Genomic DNA, 13774 nt, shown 5'->3' on the forward strand with positions numbered 1-13774 from the left:
CTAGACTAGACGGAACACTGGCCTGATCCAGCAAGGCTTGTGTTCTGGTTTCAGCTAAATCACATCCTCACTCTCACGCGATGCCTTCTGGGGATCGCACTGTAATACTTCACCGACTCAGAACCATATACTGTATCCTTAAGACCCTTTCTCGAATGCTATAAGGGATGGAATCTATGGAGGGATTTTATATTTAGAGGGAGAAGTGAGGAGGGGGGGGGAGTGAGGAGAGGAGGGGAGGTTATCTAAATTGGTTCCATGACACTAATCCAAGATGCACTGACAGTGATATACCTGTAAAGCTCAGACATTTGAGGGAAATGGCAGACCTGTTTCAATCTTCTTTTTGAAGAACACAGCTAAACCATCTGGAAGGATAACCAAAAGTAGAAGGCGTTGCTGTAGCAAGGAAGCGATCACTTCTTGTCATCATTTCCATTTGCAACCCCATCATTGGCTTGGAATCCTAAGAAAGGAAGGTTTCCCATGCACCTTTACAGCCAGCTTATCTACTTATTTTAAAGCACAGTCCCAGCCCACTTAACTATTACTGAGGTCCCAGTATTAACTTTTTACTTCTGTCAGCTTTTCCATATTTAACCATTTAGTTCTGTTAGCTTAACAGAGTGAAATTGAAATACCTAGAAAATTTATTTTCAGTTATTTTTAAATGGTATTTTAATCAAAAGATTTTTATATACATTCACACCATTAAACAGACTACAGCAAACTTCAGTTTTTTTAATATAGTCATATGTTTGTTTGGCTTGTCTCTTGGCTGAGGTGCTTAACGTGTAGGTTTGACTTGCAAGGGGCCCCAATTTGACCACCGCTTCATATCTCCTGCTGGGGGCCTTCTGTCTTTTTGAGCTAGATTTCCACTCCTGCCTGCAGCCCTCTGCAAAGGAGGAGACCTCCTGAATAATGTAGGATGGGGTGCAGGCAGCTGGGAGGGAATAACTTTCTTCCGTTATCTTAAGATCCAAACCACTGTGCTATATAGTTTCTAAATTAATAGCCAAGACTACAACTTGGGTTGTAGCCCAATGCTAGTCCTACTCAGAGCAGACCCAATGAACTCAAAAGCTATAGGAAAAACTTAGTTGAATATAATCCTCTATTCCCCCACCCAGTTCAGCTACAAAAGTATGCCTTAGGTCAGGGGTAGCCAGTGTGGTGCCATCCAGATGTCAGCAGACTTCAAATTCCATCATCCTTGACCATTGGCCATGCTGACTAGGGCTGATGGGAGTTGTAGTCCACTGATGTATGGAGGCCGCCAGGTCGGCTGCCCCTTATATTAGAGCTGAACTGGTCTGTGAGTAGCAATAGCCTCTGGTTGTTTTCACAAGTAGTTAATGCTGAATGATGGCCTACAAGAAGCCACAGTTTGACCGTGGCCTTGCATCACATACCATAAAGCATAAAATTGCTTTTGGCATTTGAAAATTGCACAACCGGTTGCACTGAATAGAACATGCATTCAATTTAAAAAAAACAACAACCAACAACCCCTGCTTACTATCCCCATATTAACAACATTCACAAATGATGACTCTTGGTATTGCTTGTGAAAAACATCCTTCAAGAGTCTTTTTCCTGCTGCATTGATCCCCAACACTCACTATTTGGCAGCTCAGCAGTTAACACCCAGGAGGCCCTTCAAATGTCATAGAAAGGTTACAGCAACCCATCCCTTGTGTACGGCTGTTTGCGGTGACCAAGGAAGCACGGCAAGGAAGCACCCAAGGGAACAGTAATCACACTGGTCAGGTTATTGTCCCTGTCAGCACCGCAGTGCAAAATTCACAGTAAGCCAAGTTGCCCATTATAGACAATGGGTCCGGGGTGAGCATTACTCCATTATTCAATTGCCATGCTGTGCCTCTGTAACATTACCGGTAGTTTAGGCAATTTTGCAGTGTTGCTGCAGGAATGGTATAAAACAAAAAAGGAGGATTTGACGTTTAGAGCCACAGAACAGCCCCTTTTTTTTCTTGTTGTCCAATATATAAAAAAAACTGGATTCCTGAACATTTAAAAAAATCTGTCAAAGTGAATTAGCACCTTATAGAAAAGACCTAGGATTTACTTTGAACTGGCATTATGAAAATTTCCAGACATAATTTTCCCAGGGGCACAACAGGGTGGGGCGAGGCAGGGCAAGCAAATTGACACAGCTTCATCAAGGAAAAGGTAGCTTGATAAACATTCTGATGGAAATGATCTTTTACTGTGGTCCCTGCAAACTAAATGGTCAGGAATCTGTGTGGCACTTAATAGGTTCGTCTTGCTAAAAATATGCTGCTAAACAACTTGAGGCCTGCTACAGGCTTCCATGAGCACATAACCTACACATTCTCATTATACGGCAAGAAATCAGTCTATAGTACATATTTAATATATAATTAAAATAAATCATCTTCTTCATAACCTCTTCCCAGTAGCAAAATACCAACATTTCCCATGAATTGTTGACCCAGTATTGACCTCTCTCATATAATAACTACAAATCATCTTCTCTAAAATTATTCTCCATGGGAATTGTGAACCCCCAGAAAACGAAACTCTGAAATATATTTCACAAATGGAGTTTGACAAAGAACTAACATTGCATTGTTTTCTTTTTCTTGGCAAAATTAAGCACAAACGTAACATTTCACAGGTACCGTTACCATGCAAATGCATGTTAAAATTTCATTGCTGTTTTAAACCCCAAACCACAGTTAGCATGCAATTTCCCCCACCCCAACTACTGAGTCCTTGGTAATGCACCTCTTTGGTGTAACCGTGAGCCATTGGGGCAAGATTATACCACTTTTTAAAGAAAAGTGTATGAGCAGAACCTTTTCAGATGTATGTTCACACAGTGTACATCTTACCATAAAAAAACCAAAAATTAGAAAAAAATGAACCCCAAACTTAACATGTAACATACATTCTCAAATATGTTGAAAACAAAATTTGGAGCTTAGGAAAATAAAGTGGGAGGGAACCCTAAGAGGCCACCCCATTTTTAAATGAACAATTTTAAAAAGTTCCCACCACTAAAAATTCACCATACTACCAGATCTTATGTTTCTCAAATGCACAATACAATGGACTATGGGGCAGGGAGAGTGCAGGTCTCAAAAAGAAGACGAAGAAGTATGACACTGTGTTACAAAAACAACCTGATGTGTTGGTTTTGTCAAATAATTGTTTCGTGGCATTCTTGGTCTAGGACGGGCTTCTGCTACGTACAGGTGCATGGCCCAGCTTCAGTTGGCATTAGCTGCACGACAGCACTTCCGCGTTCAGAATCTGAACAGCAATTCACAGAACAGCAATACATCCTTGTAGTTCCAAAAATGCATAGGAGTCACATGTACCATAACCTTTTGCCCAAAGGAAGTTTCAAGCAAGTGACAGCACCTTTGGCCCACAACTGCAATGTAATACTCCCATAGGAAAAAATAGCGTTGTATATTCTCTTAAGAAACTGCACCGGCAACATTTTCATTTGCAGTGCTTCCCCTCCCCCCCCCGTCAGAAACATCAGGCTCTTCCTGAACTTTATACAATGGAGCCTTTTGAAGACGACAAATGAATCGACTGGATCCGTGATGCCAACGTCCTCTGTAAATCTTGTAGTACGTTTTGGCCAGACGAGTCTCCGTTCTTGTCGTACAGCAGCTGTTTGAAAGCTTCGTTTTCTATGAGGACCATCATGTTTTTTAGAAAGTAACCCTCACAATAGGAAGCTAGTTCTGTTACTCCAAGAAACTGAAGACAGAGGAAATGAGGCCCAGGGTGGGGAGAAAGAAAAGGAAAAGAAAAAATTTTTTAGTCAAGTTTATACACAGATATAGGCCAGAATTCATAAAAACTTAAGAAGAGCCCTGTTGGTTCAGACCAAGAAAACCAAATAATTCTTCTGTTCTTAGAGTGGCCAACCAGAAGCACATGAGAAACCCACAAGTAGAATATGGGTGCAACAGTACTCTTCCCACTCAGGACTGATATTCAGAGACATGCTGCCCCAGATACTGGAAGTAACACAGCTACCTTGACAGGCAGTCATTGATAGTTTTTTCCGCCTTGAGTTTGCCTGTTTCCCTCTTAAAGCCATTCAAGCTGGTGGCAATTACTATATGGTGTGGTCCCAAGTTCTATAGTCTAGCAATGTGTGTGGTGTGTGTGTGTGTGTGTGTACTTCTGTTTGTCTGCCCTCCATGGAAGTAGTTCTGCAGGCAAGACAAGAGATTTGGACTTGTTTTTCTTCAACAATAACCTCCACTGCAAGATGGCACTCGGCTGCTGAAATGGAAGGGGCCTTTGGATGTAAGCGTGCAGTTTAGCATGGAGGTTTGCCCTTCAATGACAAAAACACCAGAAATTCTATTGGGCCTGCCTAAGCTCAGTTGCTCTGTTGCTCCAAGCCATGAAAGATAAAAGCGATGGCTGTGATTTCCCACTCAAGGCTCACACACAGTTAAGGAATTTGAAAGATGGCTGTCTAGGTAAATCAAGAAGGGATGTGGATGGACAAATTAGGCAGTCGTGTGAAGACTCTTAAGGAGTTGTGGGAGCTGCAATTGAAGAGCAACACATGAAAATATCACATACGAGAAGCCCATGTTGTTCTTCAATGACACCTGGAGAGACTCTTGAGTATATCTGCCTAGAACACCACTCCTGGTGAATGCCAGGAGGGAACGTGCCATTGGAGTCTTGTGAGCATGTTCCTGGCTAGGCTACAAAGTCACTATTTACACTGAGGTAGAAATCTTCTGCTCAGTTGTCGGTTGGGCATGCTTTTTTTTTTTTAAATGTGTCCCACATTTGATTGTACACCACACTGTGATACCATATGAATGGTGGTATAAAAACACTTTTAAAAAATGAGTAATGCAGTTTTACCTTGGCGTGATTATAAATATCCACACAGTTTTCTGTGTTGATACTTTTTGCACAGATGATCTCACAGTGTCGTTGCAATGCTTCAAGCTGGAAAAATTTAGCAGCAGACAGAAGCTGAAAAAAAGGAGAAAAGAAAATATTGTTATGTGCTTTGGTTCCAGAGTTTGTGGGTTCAAGGGCACCCATAATTCTTGAATTTAGTAAAAGTTAGAACTAAACAATATTTGATTAAACTGTGCCAAATGCTGAAACCCCCTGGATTTAATTTATGCTAACAAACCAGGACAGCTTGGCATAGCCACTAAAATGGACCATTAGCAGGGGACAAAGGCCAGTGATGGCCCATCAAGGAAACCAGCAGAAGGTGAAGACTGCCAGGCAAAGGACGGATGGGGTGCCTGCTCCAGCTATGTGTTGGTGGACAAGAAGGGTTCGGATTTCAAGTCTGGATGACATATGTAGGAGGAAACAGGGATAGCAGTGAGAGGAAGGAGGAGGGGCGGAACACTATGTGAGCTGGAGATGACAGGCTGAAACAAAGAGACACAGAGGATGGCTTTTTTTCTTTTCTTTGAATCTAATGCTGTACTTATGGAGAAGACAAGACCCTCTTAGGATGTGAAGGCTCTGCACTCCCTCCATATAGACTAAGGTTGTATATGTGTGTAAATAAAACCATATATCATAAAGACACCACAGTCTCTGCTGTGCCTCATTTCAAAAGGAAACACAGACCCTGGAAACCCTGAAGTCTCACACTGCTGTGGAGATATGGGTGCCATGTGACAATATATACCAAAGTCCTGGGAGGGGAACAAGAGGGGGGTGCATAAGCAGTAAAGTTTTTTCATCCCCCACCTCATTTCCTGTTCTTTTTTCTTTCAAATGTTTTATGCTGCCCAAACTGAAGCTCAGCTGAATTAAGGCAAATCTTTGTACCATATTATTCAGATAATTCTTTTTGCTATGTTACCTCTGACAACCACAGAGGAAAGGAGAGTGATGAGACCAAACCTAGAGGACTCATTGCCGGTGAATGGCAAGCTACAAAACCAGTCAGATCAAATGTCAGACTTCACTGAGGAAAATGTGGAGGTTTCAAAATGCATCTAAAGTGCATAAAATAAGATGACCCCCAAAATGACAGAGTCTACTGCCTTTCTGCAACCTCATGTTTATCTCCTGCCCCCTATGAAAATGTGGTCACTTCTAAAAAATAGTGCATGGATTTTTATAGTGCTTGAAAAACTTGTTTGATCACTGTGGGTCAAAAATATATGGCTGCATATGTTTGCAATGACAGAATGAGAGGCCTAAGGGAAGGGCTGCAAAGGCCCCAGGTTCATATTTCAGGAATCTTCAGAAAGGGTTGGAAACTAAAACCCTGTATGAAACCACGGCCATTGCAGAGGGGAAACTACTAGCCTATGTGAACTATTGGCCTGATTTGTATAAGGCAGTTGCCTATGTTATCTTACTGTTTCCAAGTCTTTGAAAACTATTGTTCTTATGTTGGCTAAATACTCAGGCAAGGTAACAGGAGGACTAACTGGGCTTTGTGACTGCTTTGAACTACACTTTGACCTTTTTCTATTCCCTCCCAGTTCCATATTTCCGACAATTCATTAATTTATTTCATGTGGAATCACAGCCCTTTCACAGCTGGTGAAGTCTACTATTTTATTTTACTATTTCTTTGCATATTTATAATGAACCAGTAGTGCAAGCTGCCTCTTACCTCCATTATTTCATTGTTTTTAATGAGAAGTGACTCTGCACCTCCATAGTACAGATACTGCATTATGAGCTGAAATAACAAAGAAATTGATAGATCACAAAAAATGCAAGCGTAGTTTCCATATTTCTTCTTCCCACTCCATTTATGGGCTACTGCACACAAGATAAAAAAAGTGGTAAGGCTATTTCAGACTGTCACCAAACTGATGGTGACAGGGCAGGTGTGACTATCAAAAAGGCCTTCTGCCTGACTCCTTGTAATTTCACTTCTCGCAGAGAGGGAACCACCAGAAGACCCTCAGAGCTGGACCTCAGTGACTGGGCTGAACGATATGGGTGGAGATGCTCCTTCAGGTATACAGGGCCAAAACCATGTAGGGTTTTGAAGTTCAACACCAACACTTTGAATTGTGTTTGGAAACATACTGGGAACCAGTGTAGATCTTTAGGACCAATGTTATGTGGTCCTGGCAGCCACTCCTAGTAACTAGTCTAGCAGCTGCATTCTGGATTAATTGTAGTTTCTGAGTGACCTTCAAAGGTAGCCCCACATAGATCGCATTGCAGTAGTCCAGGTGGGAGATAACTGGAGCATGTACTACTTTGGCAAGACAATGGCCAGGAAGGTAGCATCTCAGCCAGCAATGGATCACATGGGAGTCCTTTACTGACATCAGACTTTGGCTCCTGAGGGCTTTTGTCTCTGAATGCAAATCTTTGTGACCCACTTCTGCCTTGCATACAAGCAGGGTATTAAGACAAGCTCAGACTGGAGATTGTGTAGCTTAGTGAGGACCAAGGGTGCTTCTAAGACAGATATTTGTTGTCCACATGATATCACTGGCATCAAAATGTCGTCTCCTATTTCCTTTCCTTAATCCAGAGTTACCCTTTGTGGTATGTAAAAAGTACAGACTTTTACCAATGACCTATTTGCAAATTAAGCCCCTGTCTGAAAAGCACCCTTTGTCTATTCCATACAGAAAAGAACTAGATGCATCCTTAACATCTAGCAAGCTGGTGAATGTAGAGCAGGCACAAGCAAAGGATAAAAGGAATGTCAAACTCAGATGCAGATTTCTCCTGCCATGAGACAACAAGCGCAATGGAACTAGAATATCAGAAAAGGGGGGTGGAAACCACTATAATGAAAGCTGTAAAGATAAGCCTGAATCTGTGTGAATCATCCCCTACTTAGTGAAATTTCTGGAACTACACAGATCTCTGAGAAGAAGGTCTACTGGTCAGGGGAGGGGTACTCCAGGGTCCTGTGCAACTAGCCCTTCTAGTTTGCTTGATCGTCATCATTTCAGGTTTGAGAATTTCCTTAGCTCTGGGTTACACTGGTATAAAATTCATATTTATTTGGCTCTTCACAATATCACACTGCAACACAGATGACATACATAGGCCATAAAATAGTTAATCACCATTCACTTGTGATCTGGCTTCCAACTGGTTATGTTTTCTCTCTCCCACAAATTACCATTGGCTTATTATACAAAGACACCACAGTGTATTGAACTTTACCTGGAAAATGGGATACTTCACATAACTGATTTCAATGCAAGTGCTGTCAGATGCAGGTTTGCTGGACAAGAGGGCTTTAAACCTACGCAAAAACATTCAAACACACTGATTTTTGTTATTTTCCAGGACAGATTGTGAGAACAATATGCCATTGAAAAAATTCATGGGCTGGCGGCTACCAGCTTGCACACCAGCACAATATTATGTCAGCGTAACAAAGATGTCACTCAACTACACAGTGACAGCATTCTAGGATTGGGGTACTAATTGCAATTCAAAAAAATTGTTCCAAGCTGTTGGTTGTCAGTTCTTGAGCTGCTCCCTGCATTTATTTATGTGGACAAACTTCGAAAGGGCACCAGAGAGGCACACATCAAGTAGTATATAATGCAAGAAATAATAAAAAACATACATAAAATATAACATTCAAAATAAAATTCCAAAGTGAGTTATAAATGGCAGGGTCACATACGAAGGGAAGCCCGCTTAAATGGAAAGGTTTTTAATTAACTGTCAAAAGCACATGGTTGCTGCTGCTTACCATAGGAAGGCACTTCCAGACGGTAGATACTACCCTTACTTCCTAGTGGAAGTGAAGCAGCCCTCAGGCATGTGGGGAACCAGAAATAGTGTCCCTCCTAAAAACTGCAGCAACGGGACAGGAACGTTAAGGGTAAGGTGGTCCCTTAGGTATCCTGCAGCTGCCCTTTTAGTAAGAGTGTGATCCATAGCAACCAGCAAGTGGTTATGTTTATTGAAGAATCATGAAAAGTCTCATCTGCTGATTTCTGAATATCTTTATCAAGCGTCTGTTAAAGGCACAGGAACAGCCACTTGGCAGTGCTAGCAAAGCTGCAACATCAGAAGAGGCTGATATGCAAGGCTGGAAAAACCCCAGTAGCTTAGACTTGTTTATATTGCCTACAAACTGTTAATGTTTTTGAGCTCTGCCCATATGAAACTTATTGGCAGGCAGAAAGCTTTAAAACAGCCTTGTAAAATTGCCTATAAAAGTTACTGGCCTGCCAACAAAAATAAAAAAATACTGGCTTGCTGTAGGTTTGCAAAAGAGAAAAAGAGAGCTCAGCCTCTCCAGCAGTGCTCTGCTGCATTTCTAGTCTGGGCAAGGCAGAGGGGGCTTCCCTTCTCTGGGAGTCCTGTTGGGTTTCTAGGCTGGGCACAGAGAAGGGGTGGAACACTCTGTCCTACCCCACCAGCCTGCTGATGCACCTACATTCCATGCACTCCCTTGCATGCAGTTCCTTCCTGCCTAAGTTGCCAGCTGCATGATTAAAATACAAGGCTGTCAGAAACAAGAGATTTGGCAAATCCAGCAAGAAAAGTATTTGCATTCTAGGTCTAATATGTTTTACTGAAGCTGTCCAATTTCTTTTTTGGGGGGGAGATTATACAGGGGGAACAAAAAGGCAGCCTGGGAAATATGACATTTTACACATTTATGCTATGAGTCCCTTACGTTTCCCTCTACACAATGTAAGGTCAGCCACCAAAGACCTCTCTTGGATGGTTGATTGCTATCCCCTAGGAGCAGGGCTTCCTCTGGGATGGCCCTGGAGGCTTTCTGCTCAAGCTTACATCTCCTTTTAAAGACCAGCCAGCACTCTTTTATTTTGACAAGCCACTGGAAGCTAGGCTCCTGCACTGTTGGTCAGATAGAATAGGAGACAGGTCTTCTGCACCTTAAACAGTTGTGTAAATGAGGGGATTTCAGCAGATGTACTTTCTGCTGCAAGAAAACAGTTTGGCAGCTCTGAATGACATATACAGTATAACCCACCTCTCCTCTATGCAAACTTTCCTCCCCTACTTTGAAGTCCAATTCTTGTTCCCAATGGATCTTTCTACTAGCCTATACATTTACAGCCCCAAAGCTTCTCTCTTTCTGTTCTTCCAAGGTATCATCCACAGGGAACTTCTGCAGCTTATGATGCGTTCTCTCTTGCTAAAATACAACTTTCACTGCAAGCTCCTGTTGTATAACCTATAAATGCTTCCTGCTTTGTATTCTCCCTGATACTCAAATTAGGTTTCATCAGGTTTATTTACAAATACATATATTTACCTTGGGGATGCAGTAAATAATAATACTCTGTGCGCATAAAAGGGTCTTCCTTCTACAAGGAACGTAACATCTGACATTTCCTTATTGTTAAGAAAATGAGGATCTGGAATCACAAAACAAAAATGAGTGGGAAGACATTTTAGTTGGGAGTAAGGTAAAACACAGGTGTGCTTGATCTTGATAGCTGCCTGAGAGAGGCATGTACCTTTATTGAGATGCATTCTGATTTGTCTGTGTGGAGTTTGGATAACTTTCTATCAATTGTTATCCCACACTTTGTCATCCATTTTCTTATCACTTTTTAATAAAAAAAAATCAATTCTAATATATATATATTTACAAGTGAGTTTGTATCAGAGTACTTTAATCCCCTGTAACTGTACAAACCTAAATTTGCTGGTATGCAACTAAATCCCTCAGGCAAAATAGTGACAATTTAGGGAAGATTCGGGTTCCTTTTTAGACCATTATCTTTAAACTTCCATAGCTATGTAAACAGATCTTTAAATCTGGTGCACCTTTCCATCATTAACAAGACTGTGCCCACTTGTGCCCACATTAGCATGGACAACTGCTTTAATTTGTTCTGTTTGACACCACAGTGGTGTCATAATTGACAAAGACCCAAAAGAGGACCTCAGTCATAACCATCACCTTCACTGATTGTAATGAGAATGCTAAATGAAAAGTACTAGGTTTGCTAGTTAAAGATTTTCTTCCTTATATATATCATGCTCTGTCTCAGGGCTTATCCATACTTCCTCTTGCCCCACTGCTTTCCCTTGGGGAAAATTGCTCTTTAGTGTGCAATTGGAGCAAATAGCAACTCAGGTTTTCTCCGGATTGACATTTGCTCCAATTTAGCACTAAAGAGTGGGAAAGGAGCGGGGAAAGGGGAAAACAGCTCAGACCCATGCCTAGAAAGTGTGGGTCAAGTGGAAAACTGTGTTTTCTAGGCATGGGACAAGCGGAAGTGTGGGCGAGCCCTCAGATCCACAACAAGGTGACAACACAAAGCACAATGCTCTTACAATATGAATTCCAGTGTGGTGGTAGCATTGCTCTGATCCCAGCATGTTGTGAGTACAGGATTACTCTGTTAAAAATCAGTTTAAGCTAGTAGCTACGACCACAGCATGTGTCAGTGAATTCCACAAGTTACGTGTTGTCAATTCTGAACTTACTGCCTAACAATTGTATCAAAGGACACCAGGTTCTAGGGTATAATGACAAGGACATTTTCTTTCTCTCTACCACCTCCACCATTCATAACAATGAAAAAAACCTAGCTATCTACATTCCAAATATTGCACATTTCAAAACTTGGATTTTGGAGTGAAATTCTAAATTTTGGGTGGCAATGTCTAGATGACAAAATTTCAGTTTTCTGGAAGACATCAATCCTCAAGCTTTGGTGACCTCCGAAGGAAAGGACAGCTGCAGAACAACTGGTGTGCCTTTCTGTCTAGCCAAACCATGTGTATTTCATGTATAAAGGCATGATCATGAATGGATGCAGTCCCTTATGTATGCATGTGGCTGAGTGCAGATGGCCCTTCTGATTTAATGGCCCCTTCTGATTTCTAACTGTATGCAATGTCCATCATGATTAAGCATGTCTATATGATCCTATACTTCTGTTATTTATCTTGGTTTCCCCCAGTGACAAACCTCAATGAACCAAATGTGTGTTGCACAACAGTGCGGATCAACAGACCGTGCCACACATGTTCTACAACTCACAGCACACTTACCTAAACGAGATGTCTGCTTGCGTTTGATTTCAACAAGCTTAGGAATAGGATAGGGTCCATAGCAATGAGTGAATATGACAGCCAGTTGTTGACTAATCACTTCATTCTAAAACAAATAACAATACAACAAAATAAACACTAAATGCAAATATAACTTGAAGATCAGTAGAGTCACTTTGGGGAGTTAGCTGAATGACTAGCATATGCTCATGGATTCCAGAAAATGTGAGCATGCAAACCTTTGCTGATATTCTAACTTTCTCTGTCATCATCTCAAACAACTGCTCTGGGACATTATTAGGTTCCCCCGCTGCTCCTAAAATCAACTAATCCATATAACAGTGGTTATATCTAGAATCTAGAATATCTAGAGTGGCACTCAGTTAAAACATGACAAGGCTGCAGATAATTGTTGGACTTCTGAATTATCCTACACTTCCTGTAGAGGCTGTAAAGGTCTGTGTACTCTCAGATAAGTGTACTGAAACTGCAGCATGTGAAGCCTAAGTATTCAAGGCTGCATCCCTGAAGGCATTAACTGAGAAAAACTACCTGGACAGGATCATAAGTTAATGGTATGGTTTATGCTTTAATTCCAGATGTCTCCATTCAAGGGTGATGTGAAAGACCTTTGTCTGAATCTAAGGCCCTAGGCAGCCATTGCCAGTCAGTGTAGACCAAAGGCTTCCAACTTTTTTGGTATGACAACCAACAAGTCCAAATTTACTTGGTATGATCGCCCATCAATTTACTGTCACATGAATTTTGGACTTTTCTGCCACCAAAGAGAAGTCCCCAAGCATTAAAATGTAAGACTCAAGCATTTCCGAAGTTTGGTTATAGGTGTCAACACAACATTATAATATGCCAACAAAACAAAAAGCTGTTAAGAGGTATTTATCATACCAATTAGGGGTTACAAGCTATAATTATATTGGATTTACTTATAAAGCTTGCAACCCATCTGCACAGGCTACACGGCCTACTTGCAAGTCATGACTCACAGGTGGGGAGACACTGATATAGGCAATTCTGGGACAAATAGATAGCTTCCTATGTTCATAAGCCAGAAAGGACATGCCACTGCTCTGGGAAGAGAAATCCAACCTGTCCAGAAAAGCATATGACCATGTTTTCTAAATGTGCTACTGCAGTGGCATAGGGCAGGGGTCAGCAAACTTTTTCAGCAGGGGGCCGGTCCACTGTCCCTCAGACGTTGTGGGGGACTGGACTATATTTTGAAGGGGGGGGAAAGAAGGAATTCCTGTGCCCCGCAAATAACCCAGAGATGCATTTTAAATTAAAGCACACATTCCACTCATGTAAAAACACCAGGCAGGCCCCACAAATAACCTAGAGTTGCATTTTAAATAAAAGGACACATTCTACTCATGTAAAAACATACTGATTCACAGATCGTCCGCGGGCCAGATTTAGAAGGTGATTGGGACAGATCTGGCCCCCGGACCTTAGTTTGCCTACCCATGGTCTAGGTGAGCACCTGAAGACATATTGGTGCCTGATAATCAAACAATGGTTTCTAGCTTTGAGAAACAACGAAACAATGGTTTCTAGTTATGAGAAATGATAAAATAAAACTGAAGTGTATTGCCATGGGCTCCTGAGAAGCCCAGAAAATCTGCAGGTGTTAAAAAGAAAGGCCAAATTGTAGTCTTTTGTGGAGGAAGTATATGTAACTTGACATCAATGGGAACTGATCACACAGAGCCAAGGGCAGACTTTTAGTCATACTTTCTCCTGATATAAT

At 41.6% G+C, this 13774-nt stretch overlaps 1 protein-coding gene across 3 annotated transcripts in view; it reads right to left on the reverse strand.

The window, feature by feature from the left end:
* Positions 1 to 649: 649 nt before the first annotated feature.
* ABTB3 (ankyrin repeat and BTB domain containing 3) overlaps positions 650 to 13774 on the reverse strand; it is a 213878-nt gene continuing 200753 nt past the window's right edge. For all 3 annotated transcript variants that reach the window (XM_083574077.1, XM_083574076.1, XM_083574075.1), the window contains 6 exons: positions 12007 to 12112; positions 10253 to 10355; positions 8170 to 8251; positions 6641 to 6709; positions 4903 to 5016; positions 650 to 3765 (listed from right to left, as the gene is read on the reverse strand). In XM_083574077.1, the coding sequence (XP_083430203.1) occupies positions 3556 to 3765; positions 4903 to 5016; positions 6641 to 6709; positions 8170 to 8251; positions 10253 to 10355; positions 12007 to 12112 (684 nt within the window). In that variant the 3' untranslated portion in view covers positions 650 to 3555. The remainder of the gene's footprint in view (positions 3766 to 4902; positions 5017 to 6640; positions 6710 to 8169; positions 8252 to 10252; positions 10356 to 12006; positions 12113 to 13774) is intronic.

Source organism: Podarcis filfolensis (assembly GCF_964270895.1).
Source record: "Podarcis filfolensis genome assembly, chromosome: 10".
NCBI classification, from domain to species: Eukaryota; Metazoa; Chordata; class Lepidosauria; order Squamata; family Lacertidae; genus Podarcis; species Podarcis filfolensis.